Source organism: Strongylocentrotus purpuratus, unplaced genomic scaffold (assembly GCF_000002235.5).
Source record: "Strongylocentrotus purpuratus isolate Spur 01 unplaced genomic scaffold, Spur_5.0 spur5_scaffold_6, whole genome shotgun sequence".
NCBI classification, from domain to species: Eukaryota; Metazoa; Echinodermata; class Echinoidea; order Camarodonta; family Strongylocentrotidae; genus Strongylocentrotus; species Strongylocentrotus purpuratus.
Window position 1 is genome coordinate 8,907,448 of NW_022145612.1, and position 26,676 is coordinate 8,934,123.

At 36.4% G+C, this 26,676-nt stretch overlaps 1 protein-coding gene across 1 annotated transcript in view; it reads left to right on the forward strand.

The window, feature by feature from the left end:
* The first annotated feature begins 1,190 nt into the window (after positions 1-1,190).
* The window catches only part of LOC579831 (C3 and PZP-like alpha-2-macroglobulin domain-containing protein 8), a 37,608-nt gene continuing 12,122 nt past the window's right edge, over positions 1,191-26,676 (forward strand). Inside the window, exons 1-28 of the mRNA XM_779925.5 lie at positions 1,191-2,324; positions 6,376-6,527; positions 8,582-8,604; positions 10,518-10,683; positions 11,270-11,322; positions 11,919-11,991; positions 12,343-12,456; positions 12,839-12,923; positions 14,708-14,816; positions 15,203-15,430; positions 16,051-16,218; positions 16,623-16,748; positions 17,222-17,369; positions 18,132-18,295; positions 18,829-18,978; positions 19,650-19,787; positions 20,467-20,524; positions 20,986-21,109; positions 21,625-21,856; positions 22,244-22,394; positions 22,833-22,948; positions 23,422-23,473; positions 23,810-24,013; positions 24,341-24,432; positions 24,826-24,967; positions 25,307-25,396; positions 25,695-25,871; positions 26,417-26,655. Of these exons, the coding sequence (XP_785018.4) occupies positions 2,248-2,324; positions 6,376-6,527; positions 8,582-8,604; positions 10,518-10,683; positions 11,270-11,322; positions 11,919-11,991; positions 12,343-12,456; positions 12,839-12,923; positions 14,708-14,816; positions 15,203-15,430; positions 16,051-16,218; positions 16,623-16,748; positions 17,222-17,369; positions 18,132-18,295; positions 18,829-18,978; positions 19,650-19,787; positions 20,467-20,524; positions 20,986-21,109; positions 21,625-21,856; positions 22,244-22,394; positions 22,833-22,948; positions 23,422-23,473; positions 23,810-24,013; positions 24,341-24,432; positions 24,826-24,967; positions 25,307-25,396; positions 25,695-25,871; positions 26,417-26,655 (3,651 nt within the window). The 5' untranslated portion in view covers positions 1,191-2,247. The remainder of the gene's footprint in view (positions 2,325-6,375; positions 6,528-8,581; positions 8,605-10,517; positions 10,684-11,269; positions 11,323-11,918; positions 11,992-12,342; positions 12,457-12,838; positions 12,924-14,707; positions 14,817-15,202; positions 15,431-16,050; positions 16,219-16,622; positions 16,749-17,221; positions 17,370-18,131; positions 18,296-18,828; positions 18,979-19,649; positions 19,788-20,466; positions 20,525-20,985; positions 21,110-21,624; positions 21,857-22,243; positions 22,395-22,832; positions 22,949-23,421; positions 23,474-23,809; positions 24,014-24,340; positions 24,433-24,825; positions 24,968-25,306; positions 25,397-25,694; positions 25,872-26,416; positions 26,656-26,676) is intronic.

Here is a 26,676-nt window from a genome sequence, read left to right on the forward strand (position 1 = left end):
TCTGAATATAAGGGGGGGGGGGGGAATCAAGTTTCGGAAATTTAGAAATCTAGCGGAGCTAACATAAGAACAAAATCAAGAAAAAAAAATTGCGGGGGGGGGGTACATATTAATTTTATACAATGCAGGGGGCCGTAGCCAGAGTTTGATGTTGGGGGGGGGGGGGGGGCACATACATGTAAGCGATCGACGTCCTGGGAGGGGTCTAACAAAGTTCAACCGATCTTTGATTTTTTTTTTTTGGGGGGGGGGGGGGCACGTGCCCCCCCCCCCCCGTGGCTACGTGCCTGTAATTTTCATCATCAAATTATAATTACGCAATATGAAATGACTGCTCTTGCTGCCAGAATAAGAGATGGTTACTTGCCCAAACATATTTGGTAATTTCAAATTGTCCGGGATGGAGTATAGGTGTGGGAGGAGGGCTGCATAGCGCACTGGCCACCGCCCCATTCGCCTCAATGAATTCAACAGATATTTGCTCAAGGTGGTAGTCAAAGACACCACCACCTCTCAAAGTTTATTGTTTAATGGTTTAATTGACATGATGTGACTTCTTTGCATTCGGATTTGTCATGAGCAACTATCTATCATCCCACGAAAATAAACACACAATAAAAACAATTCTCTAACTATGATCAAAATAATAGAGGTTTTTATCTTTGCAAGAGTTCCAGGACCTTCTTTCGAAAGTGAGGGGGGTGGGGTGGACGTGCCCTAATTGGCGGTGCACCAAATTCAATTATACCCCGGGTAGGCAAAATAAGTTTAATATATAGATGGACACAGGGAAATTGTTTGCGTATTTGTATATGGGTCCGAAACCAGGGTAAACTGAATATCAGAAGATACAAACATTTTTTGGGGGGGGGGGTGGGGGACGGCGGGGGATGAAGAGTAAATTACAAGGGGTTGGAAGTAAGCTCCAAATCAGTTCAGAACGCACATAATCTAAGTACAGTATTTTTTTCGGCCTGACCAGCGCGCGATCTTGATATATATCTCTCTGACAGACGGTCGTAAATATGTCAGCCAACCTGTACAGCCGTCAATCATTTTGTCTCTCGTTCCAACTAATCTTGCTATAAATCGGCACGATACGCACGTCATCACCCTCGAGACCCTTTCCTTCGATCATTCAATTATCACCTTGTCAATTGGCACTGCCATTGACGTCTGACGGACTGAACAGATTCAATCTCGCCTTGACGGTCAGCTTCTTCAAGTCCTGTATAAAGTCGTCACCACTGGTGGCTTCTTGTTGAGATTGATGAATTTCTGCACCTATTAAAAGGAGGAAAACTTTTCATTTTTCGAGGGAGAAGATTAGGCCTATGCAGTGTAATTTGGCAAAAAATAGAGCTGTATGCAGAGTAGAAAAGTTTGATATGATGACCTCCTGGTGAACCGTGTATTACTGGCAACGTTTCTGGACGCACGCACCGCTCACATTTCCCTTTGTTCAAACGGAAAATGTTTATCTACCCTACATCCGACAGCGAGCCTTGATTTGTGGAGCTTTTCTACTTTACTCTCGACCTTTCTCACTCTAGCTATGCATCGCGATAGACCTGGCATCCGGATCATTAACAATACATCGCACGCGCAGTTCCACGCGTGCTCCTGTACCATCATCAGCTCTGGTTAACTTTTTCTAAAAACGACTACAGTTTTTGGTAGTGCGTTGCTCACTTCAAGATCTGGCCGGTGAAAAGATGCGGTACGACGAACTCGCATCGTAAAACAAAAAAAAATCGTCATATTCATCGCGAGCGAGCGAGCAGGAACAGTAGCACGGATGTCAGTGATACGATAAAGACTCGCATCTTGTTAGCGGATTCCTCGATTGTTGCTGGGATGCTGGGGCATGCAGAGGTTGAAGCCTAGAATTATTACTGTGACCCAGAGTTCACTAGCCTGGTTGGAAGGCCCTATACAGCTAGTCCTCATCCCATGTTTTACGGCAAGAAATCTGAAACCCCATCGTGCTGTTTACCAAACGATCATGTAGCGGAACCATCAAACGTGTCCTGAATTATTGCACTCTTCCATTTTAAAAAAATACTCAAATGCAGCTGTATTAATTCGACAACTTTCGACTAAATAAGGTGGAAAAAGTTTTGAGAACGAACGCGGCGATTGGTGAAGATCGATCCGATGGTGATCTGTGCAAACGTATGGATTTGAGAGTATACAATCTCATATTGGTTATTCTGTAACTGGAAACTATTAGGCTTGTGGCTCAATATGGAATGGACAAATGTGCATCTTTCGTTGTTGGTGTTGACCTGTTTTAGTACAGTGATATCTGTATTTGCGGAAGAGTAAGTATTTCGGCCTATCATATTACAATTCCCTGGCTACAGGAAGGGAAACTAAGATTGGTTACGTATATCACACACACACACGAAACTAGATTTGAAGATGACGAAAGGATAAGGCCTGTTAATGCTCACTATCATGACTATTGCCCGCATCTATAGTGCTGTAAAAGGCTTTCCAAAGTGAAATACCTAAACAAACAAAACAACCAACAAACAACAAGCGTTATTGATGATGGAATATCATAATATGCGAAAAAATATTCAATCGAAAAATATATAGCTTCGCATTTGAACTTTTGAAGGACTTTATTGTGTGGTTTCCCCATTTATTTCTCCTCCAAAATATTATTGGCCAAAATGATGTTTTTTCTTCTAAACTGATAGAATATATAATGATACATGTTATAGACAATTTGAAGTGAGGTATTGCGTATTAAATGCGATCACAACGACTTTCGAGACATCAACCCAAATACAATTTCAATGCCCTATTTGTAAATCTCGTAGAAATGATATTCGGAGTATGTCATACGTATTCATATTCATAATGTCATATTGTTTGGTTTGCACATTCAGTGATTGATGGGCAAGGCTTTAGGTTGATTTTCGAAAGTCTTTGTGGATGATGTTAATAACAACTCCATCGTTTCTCATTGTGCAATTGCCTTTTGAAAATGTATCATCGTTCGACTAAATTGAAGTCTATGTATATAAATATTGTGTAATTTTCCATTTGATGATTCGCTTAAAAGATTACCCAAGGTTGTATGAAGAACAAAATGTCTTGAAACACGTACTATGTGGAACGAATTATTTAATTTGGTATGCTTGGTTTGTGAAAAAGTTCCCTTTTTAATAAATAAGTGTATTGAAGTATTAACGGCCTTGATTACACAACGAAATTGGAAAACATACAGATTCATTTTCACATAAATATTTTTTGGCATAATATGATAAGGCGCATGAATTGTTATTGAAAATAATTGGTTATGGTAAAATTGGACAGACAATTACTATGTACACAATATTTCATGCACATGAACATATTAAGAAAATATATTCAAGTTGAATGTCTGTTACGCATATAGAGATCAAACGGAGGTTGCCGCATATTGTATTTTTATGGTTTTCAAGAGGAATATCTTGCCTCTGACAAAACCCAAGTTTGTAACAAGTTGCTGAATACAATGTAAATGGTATATTATGTTTAATATCGTTTTCTGTAATTGTACAGAACTTTACACAATTCTGATATTGAATGTTTTGACTTTATACGAAAGGAAACTAATTATAATGTCCAATCTCTTTTGTTCTGTCATTACTGTGGGTTTTTAAATCTTTACCAAAATGATAAGAGGTCGATTTGAAGTCCCTTGCCAATTTCGTATTAATACCCAGACTAGTGAGGTTTAATTGATATTTGTTAATCGTAGACACATGCATCCAGGAAAACGATTCAGTTAGTCATGGTAACCTTTCTTGGATAATTAATGACAATGTTTCCTTGGTAATTATAACAGGACACTTGTCTGGTATAACAAGATATACGGAGATGGATCTATAGAATGTATCCAATACTGAGAGGCACAAAGAAGGGGGCACTTATTGATAATTAATGTGTATTTAAAGAATGAAGATTGGGTTTTGCAGGGGGGGGGGTATGTGTTCCCCCTCCCCGCATCCATGAATCCACCACGGAGGTAATGTGTTTCAAGATATGCCTGTGGTAGAGTCAGTGATTAAGGATACGATTGAGTCAAAATCTTTCGGAAGTTAGGCGGAAAGTTGGATTATGTCAAGCGTGATTAAAGGGTGTAATGATGTTTAGTCCTTCTGGACCCAATCTATGAAGCTTACAGTATGGTACTGTGCTGTATATTCATATAAATTTGCTTTTCGAGCAAACATTTAAGTATACGCCTATTATTATAAAATAATGGATCAGAAAAAAATAGCGAATTGTTTCAAAATTAACGATTTAGTAGAAGCAGTTCTTAAAGGTAAAGACCAGTATTGGAAACGCCCCAATTTCAAAAAATGAAATGGAAGCTCTCATTACCAATCATGTGAAAGAATATGTTTTGACTAATACATGATGATAAAAAATTTGCCGGGAAACCGCCTACTAATTCATATATTTGGTAAATTTGTTTCTCTCATGGTCTGTGAGAGATATAGGGTAGTCCCATATACATCTTTCTGTGTATAGTCCTTGTAACTTTACGAAGAATTGGCCAAATTTCTTATCATTTTGATGATTCCAGAACCTTGCAGATGCTAGATGCTAGATGATCAACCTTTTCTGATCGATTCCACAACGTTTCTTTCACAATGCAATCGCATGACCATAACTGGTCTTTACCTTTAATAGCAAGGTCCTACTAAAATAATAACAACCGTTAGATACACACGTGTCTGTGCAGGTGTATCTAAAACTGAAAAAGGAGAACGAGAATATACCGGAAAGCCAGCTTGTAAGCAAATTAAAAACAATATTACAATTTTCTTGGTTAAAACATTATATGGGAAGGTTCATGTCAATTATTTCCCTTCCCAGAAGGCGTGTGATGCTATTGAATCAAAAATATTTCGGAAAACGTGGGGATACACTTCTCTTCTTGAAAAAACAGTTGAAGAGTTAGTAACATAGTAAACAATACCTTACATTTTATGGTTATCCCCGATATTATGATGACTGAACTTTGGTGGAGATTAAGGTGTGGAGTTTCATTCTTTTATACTTCTATTTTAAGGTGGAATGCAATGCATTCATTTTTCATACCACCTGATCAAACAAAAACCTATATATATTTGTAGATGTAAAGCTTATACTGGGAAAGTACGCCCATTTTCGAGTACTCATTTCGAATTCGTGATATAGTCGAGCAGATAGTTTGATTTTCAGATGAGTTTTTTCTGCTCTCGAGAATCTTTATTCGTGTGTGGGCGTCGGGAACGTGTTTAGACGTCCGAAAAACAAAATCTCAGAAAGCAAGGATTCCTATACAACGTAAATCTTTAAAGTGGAGGGGATTTTCTGGGATTTTGCGATGAAGCATCCCTCACTGCTCACAACGAAACCATTATTCATCTGTAGGTGATACAACTGAGAAAACAGAAAAGAACAGATCGGATGATGAGATTAAAAATGGCTTCTTCAGAAACTGTAGGAATCTATTGTAATATGGGAACAAAGCTAGAGGTTAAAGTAGTATCTTCCATCAACGCTACTTCAGATCTTTTGTCTTTGTACAATCGATACCAACGCGGATTTATTGCGCCGGTAATAGCATTATGATTTGGAGCAAACTGTAAACTGATGGGTAACTTCAAAGGATACTAACAATGCGGGTTTCTTGTAAGATTCTTTTGAAGAGACAGGTAATAACTTGCTTTGTTATTGATAATAGGATTTACTATCATGTTCTAGATAAAGGAAGTGTGAGAGATTGGAAAAGTAAGAAGGAGATGTAAGTATGTACCTTAGAGGGTGGTATTTTGGATATTGTTGGACCATGGACCTACTAAAAATAGGTCCATGGAATAATCAGGCGCCGGACAGGCCGATGTTGAGTCATCCAATATTATATGTAACCTATAGCATTACAAGCATATCCACCACCATCAACAACCCCACCACCACCACCACCATCACCACCACCACCACCATCACCACCACCACCACCACCACCACCACCACCGCCACCACCACAACCGCTACTATCAGTACAAACACCACCACGCCACCAATATTAACAACACCAGAACTACCACTAGCACCACTATGGCACAACCAACATCACCACCACCACCACCACCATTCACCCATTACTACCACATCAGACCATGGACATATACGAGACGCCACCAATGCTGAAGGAGTGGGTGGGGGTTCCACACCCTTGTTTGGCAGAAGTGAAATCTTCACGGAACAGAACCTTTTTTTCTCCACAAAAACTCTGTGCTCGTCGTTTGACTAGTTGGAGAATGGAAGTCCTTTCGAAACACCCGATATAACTAATTAATGTCCATATCTTTCATTGCTTAACAGAGGGTACTTGGTGGCATACCCTCTCGCCTTTCGACCAGGGGTATCGGAGAAACTCAGTGTGACCATCTTTGACTACAATGAACCAATTCTGGTGGAAGCCAGGATAAGATGGAGAAACAAAACCCTTGCTAACATCGGCGAAACCATTTCAGGCAAGTCAAGAAATGTTTTGTCTTAATTAGAACAACCCCAAAGAATGATTTAACCGAAGGTTTATTAACCGTTCGTTGCAGACACTGGCTTAATTGCAAACAAATATACAAAAGATGCAAACGATAAAAATGTTTACTTAGGATTATCATATCCATAATCATGGATGAATATACCATTATTGAATTGGATTGATATGATTAAAAATGTCGTCAACGAATGAAGAAGTAAGAACAATGAGAGTTCGTCAAAGTGTAGACGATCAGCTGTCAGCTCGATTCATTTTGGTACCATCTAAATAACAGTTAACTGTATTTCTTAGCTCTGACATTATTTTGGTAATTCCATGTTACAATCATATAATTATCTCAACACGTGAATTCTATCATTTTCATTGTTAATATGGGTACTGTCAATAGATTTGGCTTGTATGTAAATGGAAATGGATTTCTCTGAATTTTCCAACTGAAAGCGCTACAAAGTAATCATGCAGCGTGAATAGAAAACATAAAAATGAGCCATGTGAGATTATCTTGCACAAATAAAACCAAGGCAAAAATATATATAGAATAGAATACACTGACTCTGAGAGCGAATTGCTATCTTCACAAGAGATACCTGCCCACTATCGTTATGTTTACGAGTGCTGGTCATGTAATTTCTGATAGCCTAGCTCTGTAGTTAATGGGAACTTTTGTATGTTATGAGATTGTAAATCAGAATCATCAGAATTATTATTGTTAAATGTATGCAATTTAAAATGATATACAAAGAAGTGAGAGAAAACAGTTATATTTCGCAATTTTGTTCGAAAGATTGAAAAAAAAATCACACCTGCATTTTTTCCATTAGCAATGCTGTTGCGCATAAAATCAACGAGGAAGGTATGATGGCTTAGTGGTAGAGCAGTGGTATCGTATTAAAATGGGAGATCCCGGGTTCGAAACCAAGTCAATGCGCAAGTGCCTCTTGGTAAGGCACTAATCCCACTACCAAGTCCCTCAGAGAGGACTTTCAAGTAAACAACTAGGGGACAGACTACCGTGGTTGCTTATTTAGAGATATGGTTTGATTTAGTGGAAGATCTTGATTTCATTCAAGGATAAATCCTTTGAAGCTCCAGCTTTATTCGTTTTAAATCATTCTGTGAAATCGGTCAAATTTCAATTTTCAGATAAGTAATGCGATAAATTGCCTTGTATACAGCGTGCAGCGCAGCTTATCTTCAAGTGCGAGGCGTATACTCGAACTATAAAATAAAACAATTGTCAATTTGTTAAAGTTAATTGTAAACAGCCGACATCGCTATCATGTAGAGTCTCAATGACCCACGTTAACCCCACTTCATATAAAAGAGCTCGTATTCCACCCAAATTCTACCAAAGATTCTAAATCATCTCGATGGCATATGGACTTCCTTTATCAGTCCTGGAACATCATCATCCCATCGTAACGCCCGCGCCTGTTTATCTTGGCAACAACAATAAGAATGTTTTGTCTACATGTATACAACGATAAAGGAAAGTATTGTCACTTGGGAATAAACCTTTTTTGAAATGGTTTTAAAATGATAATATACAAAAGTTAGATCCTAGTAAAATGGTTGATATAAAGACAATCGGTGGCATATCTGGATATTGGCGTCGGGGGGGGGGGGGGGGGGGGATCCGATGAGCTCTTAATATTAGCCTACAGCAAGAAAACTATTTAATCTGTAATCTGATCATTCAAAAGATTTATTACAGATGTATTTAGTGAATTTCATTTATGAACGAGCGAAACGAGTGAGTCAAAGTTTATGGTCCTCAATTACTTTTGAATAAAAAAAAAATGATCCTATTTCTAAGAACAATTCGATTACCCTGAAATAATATCTTCAATCAACTTTTACAAATATTTTTTCTTGGTTAGGCGTTTGTCGGGGGGGGGGGGGCGGGGGGGGGGGGGGGGTTCGAGCCCTTGCCCCTTTACATATGTTTGTGCTTTCACTTGTCTTTCTTCAATGATGGCTAAACAATCATACTCTATTTCTCTTTTCTATATTCTCCTTATGCAGGCAAAGGGTCATTGATACTGAAAGTAAGTACACAACTAACTGTCAATGTATATTTTTGTCTTATTTTACTTTTCTTAGTTTTGTTGTTGTTATTGTATCCATGCAAATGTTATCATAAATATATTTGCAATCCTGTCTTTTTTAGCCATCTTAAAACAAACTAAATGGTTTAATTATTTCTCGACATCGTACGATCATGGTCCGATCATAAATTTGAAAAATGTGGATTTTTCTCAAGTACCTGTAAAACCGAGAAGTCAAGTGGAAATCATCCAGGAGTGCATTTTTGTTGATAAAACCCAAGGCTAACGCCTGTCTGAAAAGTACATTTGTTTGAGATGAAAAGTACCGTAATTGCAAACAAGGAAGATTTAAGAAAGGTCGTGAGAGTAAAACTTGTGAATGTGTGTGTATGTGGTGGAGCGAATGGTGAGGGATGGAGCAAGGTCCCAGTTACACCACCAAACCTACTCCAGACTACCAATCAGACATAATCTTAGCCATTTGGAGTGAAGTATTTGCCTCTTTCCCGGTATTTCGACTGGTGTCGGTTGCTTCGGTGTGACTGGATTATTATCGCGTATATCAATATTAAAACTGTCGGAGTTTTAAAAGAAATACTAAAATTCTGGAATTCTATGGATACCCATTCCTTATAAGCATCTTGATATATATTGGAATCATTACTTCAGCCGACGATAACGTTTTCATTTCTCAGCTATATCTCCTTAATTGATAACCCGTCTTGTCACATTTCACGATGCCTTTGGCTATGTTAAGAAACTCAATCACTTTATTTGGAGATACCCTTGTTTCACCCGACGAATTTCATTTAAACCGTTTGTCACGATAATTGCTCCCAATGGTCCAATTGACATTCCAAACTACCGCACCGACCACCTAACCCGTAAATCAAATCTCAAGAACTTTCTTGATAAGTACTGTCCTCCCACCTCCCTGCTCGGTGTCTTCTTGTTCTTGTTCATGTAGTTGTAGTTGTTGCTGTTCTTACTTTTTGTTAATCTTCTTCCTGTTCTTTTCCCCATTTTCCTTCTTATTCGTCATCATCATCTTCTTCTTCTCCCTTTACTTTCCTTCTATTTATTTGGCCATCCTCACTCTTTTTCCCTTTCTTCATTTCTCCTTCTTCCCCGTCTTCTTGTTATTCTTCTTCTACTTTTTCCTCCTTTCCTCCTCCTTTTAATTTCTCAAATTCCATTCCTGTTCCTCTTCTCCTCGTCTTGTATTTGCATTTTGGCATTGGTGAGAATGTGTTTAAATTGTTTATAAATAAGTAGAGAGTTATAACAATCAAATAAGCACAAAAATTATACAGTTGTTCGGATTCGCACCAAATAACCCTAGGCTAAAGTCCAGTGGGTATCAACTTAGCAAGAAGAGCAATTACAGTGGAATTCCAAACCATTGTCACCATAATTTTTGTTGTTGTTGTTTCTGGTAGTGGTGGTGATGATGTTGTTGTTTATTTTGGCGACGGTGGTGTTGAAGATGATGGTGTTTCTTGTGGTAGTGATGGTGATGATTGTGGTATTAATGATGGTGATGGAGGTGGTGGTGCATGGTGAGGGTATACAAACTTGCTTCCTCTTCACCTTTTGGTTTGCCTTTTTTCAACATAAGCTTTCAATAGTTAAACATTTATCTTCAAGATACCACCTTCAGTTTTCTTTCGTCTATCCAACTCTCATTTTCTCAATGATATTCAACATGAAAATCATTCCATCGTCCTTTCATTTTTGGTGTCGTTTCCCCACTCTCTCTCCCTCGGTATCTTACTAGTCACCATTTTAATACGTTTTTTTTTTTTCTCGCTGTTATGGTTAGTTATCATTACAAAATAATATGCGAATATCAGCTTAAAAATTAAACAAATGAACAAAATAATGATTTTCGTACTGTATATTTGAATATCTAGGTACCAGATTATGTAACCGGAAAGGCGGTTCTTGAAATATGTGGTAACTGCCAGCTCGGATCTCAGGGTTTCAACTTCAAGAACTCGTCTGAAATCACGGTCTTAGAGAAAAGCACATCCGTCTTTATTCAGACCGATAAACCGATTTACAAACCGGAACAAAAAGGTAAGATTGATCTTCTTCTGGTCAACTTCGAAGAGTTATGCAGCCCATCACGAAGATGAACTAAAGATTTCAAGCGGTGTGAGGAAGACAAAGGAGGTTTAAATGGGGATTAGATGCCTTAGAAGTAGTCACTGGAAGTTCCCTGGACTGTCTGCATGCACTACATTGCTAGAAGGCTGTTCGTTTTTGGGACAGAGTGTTGGGAAAATGCAAATTTCTTTATGTTGCTTCGGGCTTGGTAAATCTTCGCGATTTGTTGAAGGAAAATAATGCTCCCAAGGGAATGACAGAGAGACCATAACTGAAATTAATATTATGATTCAATTACTTTAATTATAATAATTTGTTGTCGTGCATTATTAAAATGACTGGGCCTTGGGGCCAAACCAATGAATGGTCTTTCCGCTGGAGATTAAACTTGCAATGTAGAAAATATATCCAGGAAATAGTCTACAATAATGCAAAATTCTCCACGTTGGACATTACAGTAATTCTCGAAATTAATTTATACATTTAGTCTCAAAATGATGGATACATGAGGACATGTATGTGAAGGTAAACCGATTCCTTTTTTTTTCTTTCACAGTTCTTATTAATTTATTCACTACGGGTCCAGATCTGAGACCTAAAAACGTACCGGTGAGTCATGTCGTTTGAGCATTCATATTGTTTCAGTTGTGATACAGATTTGTTGGTTGAGATCTCCTAACAGAAACAACAACTACAAAAAACAAAACAAACAAACAAAATAATACAACGACAACAACCAGCAACAACAAACCAACCAACACAACCAACAACAAAACAACAATAAAAACAAAACAGCAATGACCCCCCCCCCCCTCCCACAAACGATCAAACAAACAGGCAAATAAACTTTGGTTAAGAATGTTAACATTATTCACTGTTAAAAAAAATCTTTCTGTAGAAGCTATATTATTACTAATACGGTCCCAAAGAATTTCAAAAAAACATTTTTGTCTTTTCCATCGCATATTGAAATGTTCGACATTACAATGAAATAATAAATTTCATTATCTGAGTGTGATGTACAATGGGGTAGTAGAATTACCCTTGAGTTTAGTTTTCGAAGAGTTGATTGTCTTGATCGGTATTCCAAAATATCAATCGATGTATACTCTTCATATCTTTATGTTTGAGTCTCTAAGCTCTTCGTTGTGCTATTTTTGCTATTTTTTTGTGTAGACTTGTTATATAATTTCTTTATTTCATAGATGCTGGTTTACATCTTGGATCCGAAAGGGGCCAGGATGATCCAGTGGAAAAATCTTGAGCCAACATGCTGTGGTAAGTGTATCCCTGTCATCCCATTCTTAATCTAATTCTAAGGGACCTCCATGTATGTTATCAGCTTTTTTTTCATCTGTGAAATGTAATATCCGATTATTTTATATTTCATCTGTGAAAATCATTATTTCATTATATTATGAAGAAAACAAAACCTTTCTAAGTGGAATTTCGGTTGTTGAGGGTTGTATCAATATAGGCTAAATGGGCTGCATTTTATTGAATACCAACGAGAAATTATGTGATTGTCAACAGTTCTCAAAGCAAAAGAATAATCAGATAATCAGATATTTGATTGAAGTCGGAAGGAAGACCTTAACAAAAAGTTGTCAATACTATTTACTCTGACAGGAATTGTTAACGCGAGTTTCCCTCTATCTGATCAGCCTGTGCTCGGAGTGTGGACTATTCTAGTGGATATGCAAGGTCACATGTATAACAAAACCTTCACCGTCGAAAAATATGGTAAGATGAACTTGAATAATTTACTTTCTTTAAGTTAGAACATGAAGAGAATGTGTATTAACGGATCCGTCAAATTTGAAAATACTAAGGATTTGTTATTTTGCTTGATGGATATTTCGGTCTAATTTGTCGCTAAATTTGTGGTTGTGTTTTAAATAATATGCGTAAAGAAAAAAGAAAGAATAAAGACTGACTATATCTATATTATATGTTTTTGTTGATTATAAATGTTATCAGGTAGAAGGTTCATGTGCTTTTCTTCGAGATAAAGGAAAGTGGAAAATCAATATGATGACAAACATTTAGACAACGTTTGTTGTGGGATATTCCGTTTATATACACGAATTTTCCCCTTTGTTTTGTGATTTCAATTGTGATGCAGTTTTGCCGAGGTTTGAAGTTATCATAGATCCACCGGGGTTTATTCGAGATACAAACAAGTGCAGTCGGGTGGCAGTCCATGCTAGGTATGTTTACTACCATGATAAATTACATCTGCAAACAATTTAAGACGTTTCACTTTTTTTTAATTGTTATTAATTTTGCACGAATAATGCAGTGTTTGTAGCCTTTTCAAGTGGCTGCAAAACTTTTAGTTTGTTTAGTATGCCTTCACATGTCTTTGATATTTTGACTGATTTGTAAAAAGAGGTGGTACATAATGAAATACACATATTTTCATTCATTTCTTCATTTATTCGTTACCAAACTGTTCAAGATATGATGAATTTCGGCATTATACCATAAGTGTACATACAATAAATGGAGCCAACGTAGATAATATATAAATAATGGACATTGTTATGAGAGCAATCTACGACGGAAAGAGAGAGAGGGAGAGAGAAAGGGGGGGGGGGGGAGAGAGAGAGAGAGAGAGAGAGAGAAGGGGGAGGTATTAGAAATGGGAGGCAGGTATTGAATTAATAAAAAGAATGCTATTCCATATGCGTAATGCTTCTCATTGATATAGCAAAGGACAACCGAACTTATTTTGAATTATCATTATTTTGTATTATACTTAATATGAATATAAATCAATTACCTGCATGTAAAAGAGATCAAGGCCCTGTTTCTGCAGAAAGCTGAACCAAGGCTTTAGTTTTCAACTATATGAAAAGGGAGATCTATATCTAGCTATTGTTTGAATTGTGTAGGCTCTTGTAATACATTCTTGTTTATATATAACCCTATCTAATTAGCTGAAGTATTTTGGGATACTATAATCCGTATGGAAGGTCCATTTTCTTCTTAAAGACTTCGATATACTACAATAACCTCTGTACCGCTGTGTCGGTTCTCTTTTTCATGCTGAGAATAGTAATACCATGTCAAAGTTTGTTAGGAGGATTGACCGAGAAAACTGGCAAGATGATACGGAAGTAGATTTAACCTGTAGCTGTATCGAAATGAGAAACAGTTGCTCTGTCAGTTGAAGGAGGAAGAGGAATGTGATGTCTTAGTTCTGAGTGCATTGACTCTCCAAGACACATGTTTTCTGTCATGATGAATTAAGGAAGTTTGCGGGACAAGAATCCTACGAATTTTCTCCTCTCTTAGGAATGCAATTTTTTGTTTTTGTTTGTATGTCTATAGTTTCATGGTTTCAAGAAAGGAAACAATCGTTTAAATGAACATCATGTATTATTAAAGGCGGTAATACTAATAATTGCCAGGGATGGTGTAAGAACAGGAGCTATTCATACTGAGGAGCGACAAGCTCAGTAGATTGCGCAGAGTATTGAACCTTTAACTTCTTAAGCATTTTTTAAAAAATGAGACAGGCAAATGAGTTGCAGTTTAAGACTATACCAGTTTTAAAAGTTAATCGTACATGCAGGAGCTTCGGCAGTCTTTTACAATGTTATCCAATTTGTTGTTGTCATCTAAGGGTACGATAATTGTGTGAATGAGACGGTTTTGTAATGTTACAAATTCAAATTTAAAAGTGCAAAAACCCTTTACATTATGTTTAAAAGTGTGCTTACACGTTGGGGTAGAAAGGTTGCAGAGAATACATCTGATTGTGAATTGCCCATTAGTGCTTTTCAGATGAAAGAAAATATCAACTTCCGGTAACGATAACAATATCAACAACAAGAAAGACAAAAACAAAACAGAACACAATTATACACGCATTAAGTGATTGTGTAAAGAATGTGAGAGAATGTCGTTATAATCAACGTCTTCTCTGCAGTTTTAAATTTGCATGCAATCATCTCCGTCACTTCCTTGGTTTAAATCTCTATTCCAGATACACTTTCAAACAACCTGTGAAAGGAAAACTCACCATCAATATGAATCTTCATGGTCTGGGGTATTTTGACGACTATGTGGGTAGAAATATGTACCTTTTCATGGACGTGAGTATATTTTAATGCATTCAATTCTATAAAGATTCGTGGGTTTATGAGTTTTATTTTGATTAAAAACGAAAAAGATAGAATCGTTTCACGAGAGGATGTATTGAGACCTCGCAATGTAATTTCATGAATTAAAATGTTAATTAAAAGATTGTTTAATTTTGGTAAACAGTGCTTAAAGTGCAAATCAAATGAACTATATTAAAACGGTCGCGTTACATAATACTAAAAGAAGTCCTAGATTATATTTTTACTCGGAAAATCGGACTTCGAACAAAAACCGAGCAATAACATACGGTTACCTTATCTTAGTATATAATGCTGATTTGTTAAAGTTGTGGCCATGCTTTACTGTATTATGCAATATCCTTCTGATTTCGATGTAGATTAATGGTACGGCCATGTTTGATCTCTGTATCAACAACCTGACGAACTCGCCCCTCAAGAATCACTTCCGAGGCACCATCCGAATCGAAGCCAGTGTGACGAGCAACGATGGAAATGTCTTCACAGCAATGGACGAGACATGCCTGGTTCACAAACAACTCGTCTCAATCGAATTCGCCCCAGAAACGAAGAAACATTTCAAGCCCGGGCTTCCTTACTACGGAAGGGTAAACAAACTTCATAATATTCTGCATTGATGGAGTGTAGATGATAAATGGGGTGCCGAGTGACGACAAACAAATATTTTTTTCCTTAAATATTTGGAATTCCCGCTAGGCTAAATTGAGATTTATTTTATTTGCGGTGAATGATTCAAGTTGATATCATCCATCTAGCCACGCTTTTATTAGATTGTACCGGTATCACATGTTTTATCCTTGACTATTGAAAATACTTTCGAGGTGTGATAGCTCATTGACAAAGCAGTGCTCTCGTAACCGGGAGGTCCCGTCGTCTTCTAATTACCAAGTTCTTAGGAAAGGACTTCCAGCCGTAGGTTTTATTAGTTGCTTATCCACAAGTATATACTTGCTTTCTTTAAGAAACTCTTTTTAGGCCCACTTGTTTTTGTTTTTAAGCATGATTTATAATATATTTTTATTGACTCAACTAGTTCTTTTGATTTTCTTTATATTCTAAGCGGTCTGAAATTACTGTGTGGAGCACACTATAAAGCGCTTTATAGCCGTAAGGAAAAGGTGATATGCCCAATAATATGTATACTATATTCGATAAGATTCTTATTAGTCGGGTTAAATCAATCAAAATTATTATCGTATATTTCCAGCTGTTCGTATTCTATCCCGACGACACACCAGCCAGCAATGTCGTCGTCCGAATCAACGTCGACAAGAACACAGACATTGTTTTCAGGGAAGAGTACGAGGCCGTGGACGGAGAGGTGTCGTTTGTAATCCCATTACTTCCAGATGGAGACGGACTTCTTTGGCTAGATGTAAGTTTGGGAAGTCTACGCTTCGAAGAGAAGAATTAGTTCTGAATTGTTAACAGGCAGTTATTGTTGTTTTAAGAAGTGCGTCAATGTATTGATATCTTTTACGTTAAAGAATTAAAGTGTTGCCAGAAAAATAGCTCCGGCAACAAACGGAGGGGAGGGGGTTGGGCTGTGCTTCCAATCGAGTGGAAATAAGGAAAACGAGAAGGAGAACGAAAAGTACAGGGTGGGGTGAACAATTGTGAGAAGATGAAAGGTGACTAAGCCTAAAAATAGAAATATTACAGAGTTTGCTGACGGCTTTTAAAAGGTGTTTGACTGTTCTCACTTTACAAATCCCCCTTAGATTTTCATCCCTTGTACTGAAATAGATATAATTAACCATCTTGATTTTACTTTTACAGGCTCTCATAGTAGCAGTTGATGGAAAATCAGTTGGTAGCAGCTACCTTTCGCATTTCTTATCACTTGGGAGCTGGTATTCACCCAGCAGTTGCCACCTATTAATGAAAGCACAACCGAAATTAAAGGTACGAGTTTCGCTTTCGTTCGATTAAATTTATCTGAAAGCTTCGTGCAATGAATGCAAGTTGATGCATTTATTTGTGACAATCTTATGCATTTTCATGTGATTTGTTTTAATGTGTTAGAAACTGATACTATTAGTATATGTTACAAGCTATACTCTACACTCCAATGTTAAATCCATCTTGATTTTGCTGCCCTTGTTCGAGCGCGAGAACGAGACCATTTTGATGATAGCAACAACAAAATATTATAGAGTGACTTTTGGCGCTCAAATTTGGTAAATCTGTTCAAGCATTATAGAGAGTGTACATTTATTATTATGACCTTAAATTTTCAGATGAAAACTGTAACAATCAAAAGTACAAACAAGCAAACATGCAAACAAACACATTCAAACGAAACAGATAAACAAACAAATACCGCAAGAATAAACAGGCTACCTTATTGATGTTTCTGCAATCCAATTGAACCACAGGTGGGAAAGAGGGCTTCTGTAAAGATTCAGTCGACCTGCCCCTGTAACTTTAGCCTCCATTATGAGGTCATGGCACGTGGTAACATCGTTACGTCAGGAGTCAGTGAAGTAGGGAGGCAGAAAAGAGAAGCTAACCAGGCTCTTGAAGGTAACACATTATTTGCATGACAAATATATCAATCTTATGTTATGAAGAGAGAGACTGAGAGATACTGCTTGTGTGTGAACTATACCTTCACTTTAAAGACCACTCTCAAAACGAGTACGTCCTCGGTTCGAGAAACCTGTTAATTATTTAAAATTGGAGGCACTTTAATTTAGGGGTATGTTCATTTAGGTGCTCTATTTGCAAAGAAAGAAGGAGGTCCTTGGTTATGCAGTACATTTCCAGATCGTCCTCGGTTTCCTATATATCTATAAAAATGTGTGTACTCAAATATGTACAAACATACTGATATATATTATGAGTCCTCGATTTAGACCACTAACTTGTAAGTATACGTGCGCGGATGTATCTGTGCGTGTGGGTGTGTGTGCGTGGGTGGGTGCGGGTGAATGCGCACCCACAAACAAAAAATATTGGGGAAAAAAAGTGTGTTGGGTTTTTGTGTGTGAAAGAGAGAATAAAAGAGATGTGCAAAGGGATTAGTTTATATATTAGTAAAGATTTTTGGTTCAGATAAAGTGTACATGTATAATATCCGTAATTAGAGGACGTTGATTTAGATTAATATGTTGCAAATATTTGAAGGTTTGCTTTATTTATGTTTACGTGATAAGAGTGTCAAAAGAAAATGAGGCTAAAACTTCACATTTGCTATGATATTCGTCCTTGATGACAGCATGTTGGTCACAAAGAGTTGATATTGATAAGAAATACATGACACACAATTTGATTTCATTTGAGCAGCCGAACTGAACAGTACTATATCACAATGTGAGACAGAGATCAGTTTTATGGTGACTGCAGCTATGTCTCCGACCAGTCGCCTCTTGGTCTATTACGTCAGAGATGACGAAGAAGGCGTGGTCGACACGATGCAAATCGAGGTGGAACCTAGCTTTGAGAATAAGGTAGGTCGACTTGGAAATGGATCTTCATCGCCCTTTAATCAGAGATTATCAATTCGGCACCGGTCCTGTATCTAATCTGGATACGACTATCTTTGAACATTGGCTTTATTAATCTCGTATGTGACGACTTACTTCAATTATCAAGCGATGTACGGTTACACATAAGTAAATTATGAACACGATAATAGAGCATCACTGATGCAAGCCCTTCGGGCGCACGGGAATAATATCGACCTATCAAATTTCAAAATTTAAGGGACCGGGGAAACGAGCGGAAAAAATATTTCTTTTGTCGTGATATTTATTAATGGCGCATTTTATACATCTGCCACATGTTGATATAAGCTTGTCAATAGGTATATCAATCGAGAGCTTAAAATATATTATAGATCATCTCGTTGCCCGAATATATATCAGGGGCCTTGTTACTTATAGTAGTTTCAAAGTTTTCCGCAGCAAACTTTCCTCCGCATTGCATCGAAGTTCGTTGTTCCTTTATCTTTAATCATTTTTTGAAAAATTAATTTGACTAGGTAACTGTGACATGGTCGAGGAATGAAACAACTCCCAAGTCGCATGTTAACATGTTGATATCTGCGAAGCCTGACTCGTGCGTATGTGTAGCGACAGTGGACAAGAGTGTTCAACTACTACGACCGGGATATCAGATTACACCGGAAAAGGTACCTAAATAATGTATTAACTGTAAATGTTGGCCGGTTATTATGTTTATTTGTAAATTTAATAATTATTGCTAGATTTCTTTACTCCCACTTTATTTTTTTTCAGAGCGTATTATACACTCAAATAAGTTGGCAAAGTAGCGCTCCAAATCAAATTGCCGTTAAAGTGATGAAATTATGAAAGGAGTCCTGATCAAATTTAGATTATTATCATAACCATTGTATTGTTGTGATTCACATTGATGTGATGACTATGATAGTTACTGTTGCAAGTTGATCTTTCTTATCATCAAGAAATTTGTTGCGATAATGATGACTATCATATGCTGAGCTTTACAATCATTTGAATCGAAGCATTACCCTGTTCGGAAGCATACACTAGAGCATTTTATTTACGAAATTCCAAATAAAATTTTGATGAGCCAAATGTATTTATTTTTTAAAGATATGTTAAACTTCTTTCGTTTCGTGAAATAAAAGCGGAAAGGCAGTTTGCCTTTACCGTGTTCACAAGTCAATATAAATTTTAAAAGTCTGAATAGCGGATACAGCCTTACGATCTATTAAGGTCAAATCGTTTGTTGATAAGTAGAAAAGAAACAACAGCAATGTTACCAAAATGTTATGATTGTTAGATAAATCAAGATTTTTTTGAAATATCTATTAAAAAGGTTTTTGCAGAATTAGCAAAGTACGATCTTTCTGAAGAGCGTTATGAGGACACGTTCTGGTGGAGGAGTACATTTAGAAGAAAACGATCGCCGATGTGGAACGCCATGAGACTTCGAGATGCTGACTTTGCTTTCAGGGTAAGCTAGTGGCACATAAAACATCTTTCAACCCCTATCTTGAATATTTCGAGGAGCCATGAATAAATAATGCTACCCATAACAATAAAGCAAATACGATTTAATTTGTTTCCGTCTTGACCAACAAAGTAATGATGTGATACATTATGAAGAATGTTAATTTATTAACAAATTACAGCTAAAAATGGAGAAAAGTTTCGTCAGACATTTTAAGGCACATTAAGGCTAAATTTCACTGTCACCCACAACAATTTCTGTTGTAAATTTTTGTGATTAACATATAGAACATGATGCATTTCTCTTGAAGTAAGTTAATTCAAACCTTTGTATGTTTTTATGAAAGTGGTGAATAAATTCAATTCAAAGTCAATCTAAGCAGTTTTTTTTTTAAATTCATTTTTTGCTAAATAACATGATTATGATTAATGACCAAACATTATTTAGCAATCAATGAAGCAGCCGGTACAAAACTCGTTGATCGTATAGCTTTGGAACAGAATGTACTTCCATGTTACTTATCAAACCCATTTATCAAACTATACTCAGATGGTATGATCAATGGGTGGATGACAAGACATAACAAAAGAAGACTATTAGGCCCTAAGCTAAATTAAAATATGAGTTTAAAAAAGCGAGCTAATGTAGGAGCTTAATGTATTTAAATCATCTTTATTTGCAGGAAGCAGGCTTGAGGGTCATGACTAATAAAGTACAACTTCGATTTCAAGATTTATCGGGTAAGATGAAGTGCTTTAAATTTCATTAGTTGCTTATTTAATGTTCGACAGTTTATTCATCTTTTTCCTGCAAGTTAGGTTGTATTCTTACATGGATTGAATTGAATAAAATGTTTATACTAAATATATAACAGATAATATTCATGCCATTTGAATGATTGTTTATAAACAAATGAGCATTACGTTTCACAAACCCTAGGCCCGATTAATGCAGTCTGCTTTTACAAGATCAGAAACAATAAATTCTGCATTGACTTAGGGTTATGACTTGTAAGGTTTGTAAAATGTTGTTCTAAACAATAAAACAAGTTTTGATAATGACTCTAAAAGAAAACTAAAACGACTCTAAGAGACTAAAACGATTCTTGTAAAATAAAGTGATTCTGAAACTTTAAGGAATGGTATCTTACACAGTCATCAATGACATTTATTATAGCTAAGTTTTATTCATTGTTAAACAGCTCTTCACGGAGACGGGACTGGCTTTAGTCCACATGTTGCTACAAAGAGATCAGTTCAAAGTACAGACAAGCGAAGAAGAGCTTACTTTCCAGAGACATGGATATTTAACTGTTTCAACATTAGGTAAGAAAATGTAACATTTATAATGTTTTTGTATGTAAACGACGTTTTTAGATAAGATTATATTTGCAAATAAGAAATATACTTCATGGAATGTTCTTCAGCACAACTCCGAATAGATAGTTGTCATTTCTGGGGGGAATCATTTTTTCATGTAAGGTTAAATGGAAATATACCTAACTAACAAAATTACACGATTGCTGGTAATTAACTGAATATTATTTTTGTCAATAACTCTGTAAACTGTACTTCTTGTCATTTCCTTCTAAGGTACAATGGAAATATACCTCGTGACCAGTTCTTCCACGTTTGCTCCAAAGTTGCTAAACAAAATTATTTATCTGTATACAGTACAATTTGTTGTGCATAATTCTCAATTTTTGAATCGTTAACATTCATTAGTCTCAGGTAATCTGAAGTAATGAAAGAGGTACTTTAATCTTCACTAACAAATTACTGTGCAACTTTCATAACCCAAAATGAATAGTATAATTGTCTTTCTAAAATTATCCTTGTAGTTCTACGAGGAGTGACAACTACATCCAGCTGCAGCTTCCAGACTCCATCACAACCTGGCAAACCGACGTGGTTGCCCTCTCCCAGGCACACGGGATGGGCGTGGCTACTACCGCACCCCTAGTTGCATTTAAGGAGTTCTTTGTGGAATACACCCTTCCATACTCTGTGATTCGAGGGGAGCAGCTCCGAGTACCACTGACCGTCTTCAACTACTTAGATGTCTGTGTAAAGGTACACACACTGTCGTTGAAGCCTTGGGAATTCTTATCAACTTCAGATTTAATTTGCTTTTATTTTTAAACTACAAAATCTATTTGTATCTTTTACTGTCTCAAAGTAAGTTGTGTACACTGTCAAAGGCATTCAAATCAATATCAGACTAAATTTCAAGAGCAAGATCATGAGCACAGCATTTAATTAAAACATAAAAGATGTTCTCATCCACTATGAAACTTTATGTTAGCTTCATACACCTTAAGTTTTCTGTTTGTAAGTGTTCCACATCTTAAGAAGTAAGCACTACAGATAACAGAATCCTTGCATTTTGTCATCATCAAAGTTCAACTGAGTGATACCACATAGAGTAGCTTTTGTGATTTTTTTTCTCTTTTACTCCAGGTGAGGGTGTCCATGCAAATTCAAGAAGGTGTTAAGTTCCTGAACCATGGGGGTCGTGGTCACACCTTTGACCAATGCCTCCAGGCCAAGGAGAGTTTGACCACTCAGGTTGAGCTGGTATTCAATGAGCTGGGCCAGAAAAGGATTCATGGTTAGTACCAGGATAATATATCATTTGGAGTTTTTATTATAAATAATTATCTCATCATAAATATGGGAAGTAAGACGAGTATGAGAATTAGAATGGGAGAGATAGAGGGAATAGAGAAAAAGGGACAAGAAGTTGGAAATAAAGAATAGTAGAAAGGGGGATGGAGAGTGTGAAATACATGGGAAAAGAAAGAGAAACAGATGGAAGATATGAAGAAGAAAAGAAGAAAAAGAAAGAGAGAGAGAGGGGGGGGGGGTAGACTTTAGGAGAAGAAAAAGATGGAGGAGTTTGAACAGGGTGAGAAGAAAGGCTATAAGGAAACAGAGATAGAGTAAAGACAGAGTAAAGAAGAGAATAAAGAGAGAGGTGAAATCAATGTTTTTTTTTATTATTTTCATTTCACCAATTACATCATCCTTTCATAATTATCTTCATTAGCTGGCGCTGAAGCTCTGATGACCATGTCATGTGATTGTAATGATGAGGGTGCCCTAGGTGACATGCCAGCAACTCTTCTGGCATTGGATAAAGTCACTAATAACATTCTTGTTGAAGTAAGTCTGTCTTGACATGGCTCTTAATTTACATTAGTTTAGTTTGGAACAGAAGGTAAAGGAATCAAATTACTTTGTTATTTATTTGATAATATGTAATGTAATTCACTCTTTAATAGTATTTTCTGACTGTTTTGTTGTTTGAATTTTGATGTGAATCACTCAGATCATATGAAATATGAAGGCCCTATGGGTTTATTAACTAATGAATTACAATTCCAATACTTCGTTTTGAAGCACCAAGAATGCAATGATATGGAGTCATGCAGCAAACTGTCAAGAGGAGTAAAACTCACTACCAAAGTGAGAAACAGGACACAACTTTCTATGCCAATAGACAAAAAAAAATGATTGTTTGAGAAAATCTGATTTTACATAAATACATAGACAAAGGTAATAACTTGATTCATTATAGGCCTACTATGATTTAACAATACAATGAACCTATTTTTAATGTTCTTCCAAATTTTCAGCCTGAAGGGATTCTCAGGGGCTACACTTACAGTGTGTTCTTCTGTCCAAATGGTAAGTATTTCTGAAGATAATACTTCTTCTAAAAATATTATTTTGTTTTCAAAATGAAGTAATAAGAATTATTGAAAGAACACAAATTGCCAATCTCTACATACAGTTTTATTTTCACACTAGACTTCAAGCTGGTTTCATTTTATAATATTTTTTTCATGATCGAGGGAGAAGGAAAGACTGATAATATATGCTTGACATTGAAGAAAAAGTAAACAACGACACAATCAGTCCCCAGCTAAACTGATGAGAGCCACACAGCCCTATCTTTTGATTTAAAATGGTATATTAAAAAAAAAAAAAACTTCTATTTCAACTTTGTGTATTCTCGTACAGAACGGATCCACATTTCCACTCCCAACTACGATGAATACCAATTTCTTCATCCACCCGAGAATATGGATTCCTTTTCTTTCCTCTGCAAGGCTACTAGCAATGCTAAGCTTGCTTTGTCTCGGGATCAGACAGACAACATTGACTATGAAATAGTACTTGGAGGCCTAGACAACACACAGTCATGGATCTCAAAGGGAAGAGATGGTAAGCATTTCGATCGAACACAATTTTCCTACAACATCATCCTTGCCTTTTGAATAATATATATTTTTCAATAACTTTGTGCCATACAAGTATCCTTTCTTAATTCTATGTCTATCTGTTCACATTGTAAACTTGTGTCAAATTCAGCTATTAACTTAAAACAATTTTGTATCAACCCACCATCTTGCATTGCATTGATTGAATTAAACTGTAATCGTTGCATTTACTCCATATTTATGATAGGAATTCCAATTGTAAGAATATTCAGTCTTCTATTAATATATCACCAATTTATGTTTCTATTTTCTTTCCCTTCAATTTGTGAAGGTGACAGACTGCAGATTCACATGACACCAAATATTGTGAGTTGGGAGGAATTCAGAGCTTTCTGGATTAGCTGGACTGACGGACAAATTCAGGTAAGACTCTACCTTGATCACAGCCAATCTCTAAAGTGAGAAACAGATTAATTATATTATATTTGAATAATAAATCATAAGTCATGATTTTTATCAGGTATATTTACAGAAACAAAGATTTAGAATTCAAGTGCTGTTAAACAGCACATGAATTTTAAATCAGTCATTATATATTGCTAATTTGTTTAAACAAAAATCATAAATCCACATGAATGATTGATTAACCAATTAAACCCATGAAGCAAAGGGGAAAGCAGACAATTATCACTATAATTATGTACTTTTCTCATTTTGCATGGTAAAATTTGATTACATAGATTCCTTTCATGGTATTAACAAAGCCTGATTACATTTTTCATAATGATTTCAATATCCTCCCAATATCTTTCACAGATCGGTTATGGGGAGACAAAATCCAATGTATCGGTCATTCTAACCCTGGTGGACCCTTCAGCCATTGGTATGACCGTCCAGTACATCGGCTTTGCTACAGGCTCAGGATCGCTTGGAGAATTCAGGATTTGGAAGAGGAAAGGTATGAAATTGCTACATGGTGCAGCAAAAAAAGGAAAAGCAGTAAGGGAGCACCTTTATTTATTAGATTATGAAATAGACACTGTAATATACCATATTTTATTAAAATTAAGAACTTACAGTACAGATAATTTATCCATTTTGTCAATCTTTTCAAATCTGTATTATTAGAGAACATCTTCCTTACATCCCTTGACATCATGCATTGGTGTATTTGTCGAAACTGTACATGTTTTTCAACAAACTAGATTTACTAGTGAAAACAAAAAAAAATGCTTCTGCTCTTATGACCATTTACAAAATACTTTTAAAATAATTTTATTCCATTTGATAATCACAGGTAACGATGAGATATATCATGAGGCGTTTACTCTGTCTTTACCACTCAACTTTGTCCCTGGGTCTGAGAGAGCACAAGCTACAATGATCGGTAAGTTATATTGTTTAAATATTTAGAATAATATATAGACACTGTCTTTAACTGCACTAATTCATGATTATAATTTGAATGTTCATGTAGATTGAAAGAAAGAAAGAAGAATGAGAAGAGAAAACCTGATGGTATGGCATTAATAAAACTTCAGCATGAAATGTAAGATTCAAGATTCGGTTAATTTATAATGTATGAGCAAGAACGGTTGACCACTTGATAGAGGATAATGTGGGTGTGTCACAGAAGAGGCAGTCTCAAAAGTTTGAGTAACACAACAATGGTCATTCTCAAACAGCTGACGTGATGGGGCCCACACTGAACAATCTTCACAACTTGATTCGCCTGCCATTCGGTTGTGGAGAACAGAATATGATCCATTTCGCTCCTAATGTCTACATCATGAGGTACCTCCAACGGACCAACCAGTTCGAACCAGAAATCAAGAATGAAGCAACGGGTTACCTTATTCAGGGTAAGTTTGTAGTCTCTGAAATATTTGTAAGGTATGAGAAAATGAAAGACAGACGCGTGGAGAAAAGAAATAGATACACAGACAGAAAATATGAACCGAGCTCCTAGTAGGCTAATAAATGTCAGAATAATTAAGTTGCAAGAACAAACATACTTTGAACATGAAATTTTCCATTCATGAAGATATCTTTATAAGAATTTAAAAGATGTATACAAACATACCAATATTGATCCAATCTTGAATACACGTTAACTGCCATCATTAATACTGTTGATCAGTGTTGTTTTAGAATCAGAGTTAGATTGTTTAAGAACAATGACACAGATTCAGGCCTTATTATACCAATTTAGTTCAACCCACTTTGAGGTCTACAATGAAAATCACATTAAACAAAGAGAAGAACTTACACCTCTATCTAACTTCTGTAGTTACAATCGACTTAATACAGTGTTTAAATCCAGTGTCCGATTGAAATGAAGAAGAACATGGACTGTAGTGTTTGAACAAGAGCTAAATGTAAATTGCTTTTTGAATTTTCATCTTAGGGTACCAGCGCCAGCTGACGTACAAGAGGCATGATGGTTCCTACAGTGCCTTTGGTGAGAATGACTCCTCGGGGAGCATGTGGCTCACAGCATTTGTTCTCAAGTCCTTTGCTCAGTCTAGATCATTCATCTACATTGACCCCAGAGAGATGGCACAAAGCAGACGTTGGATCATTTCACAGAAAGAAGACGATGGATCATTTCCACCAGTAGGCAGAGTGCTCAACAAAGATATACAGGTAAATTGCACTCAACTTGAA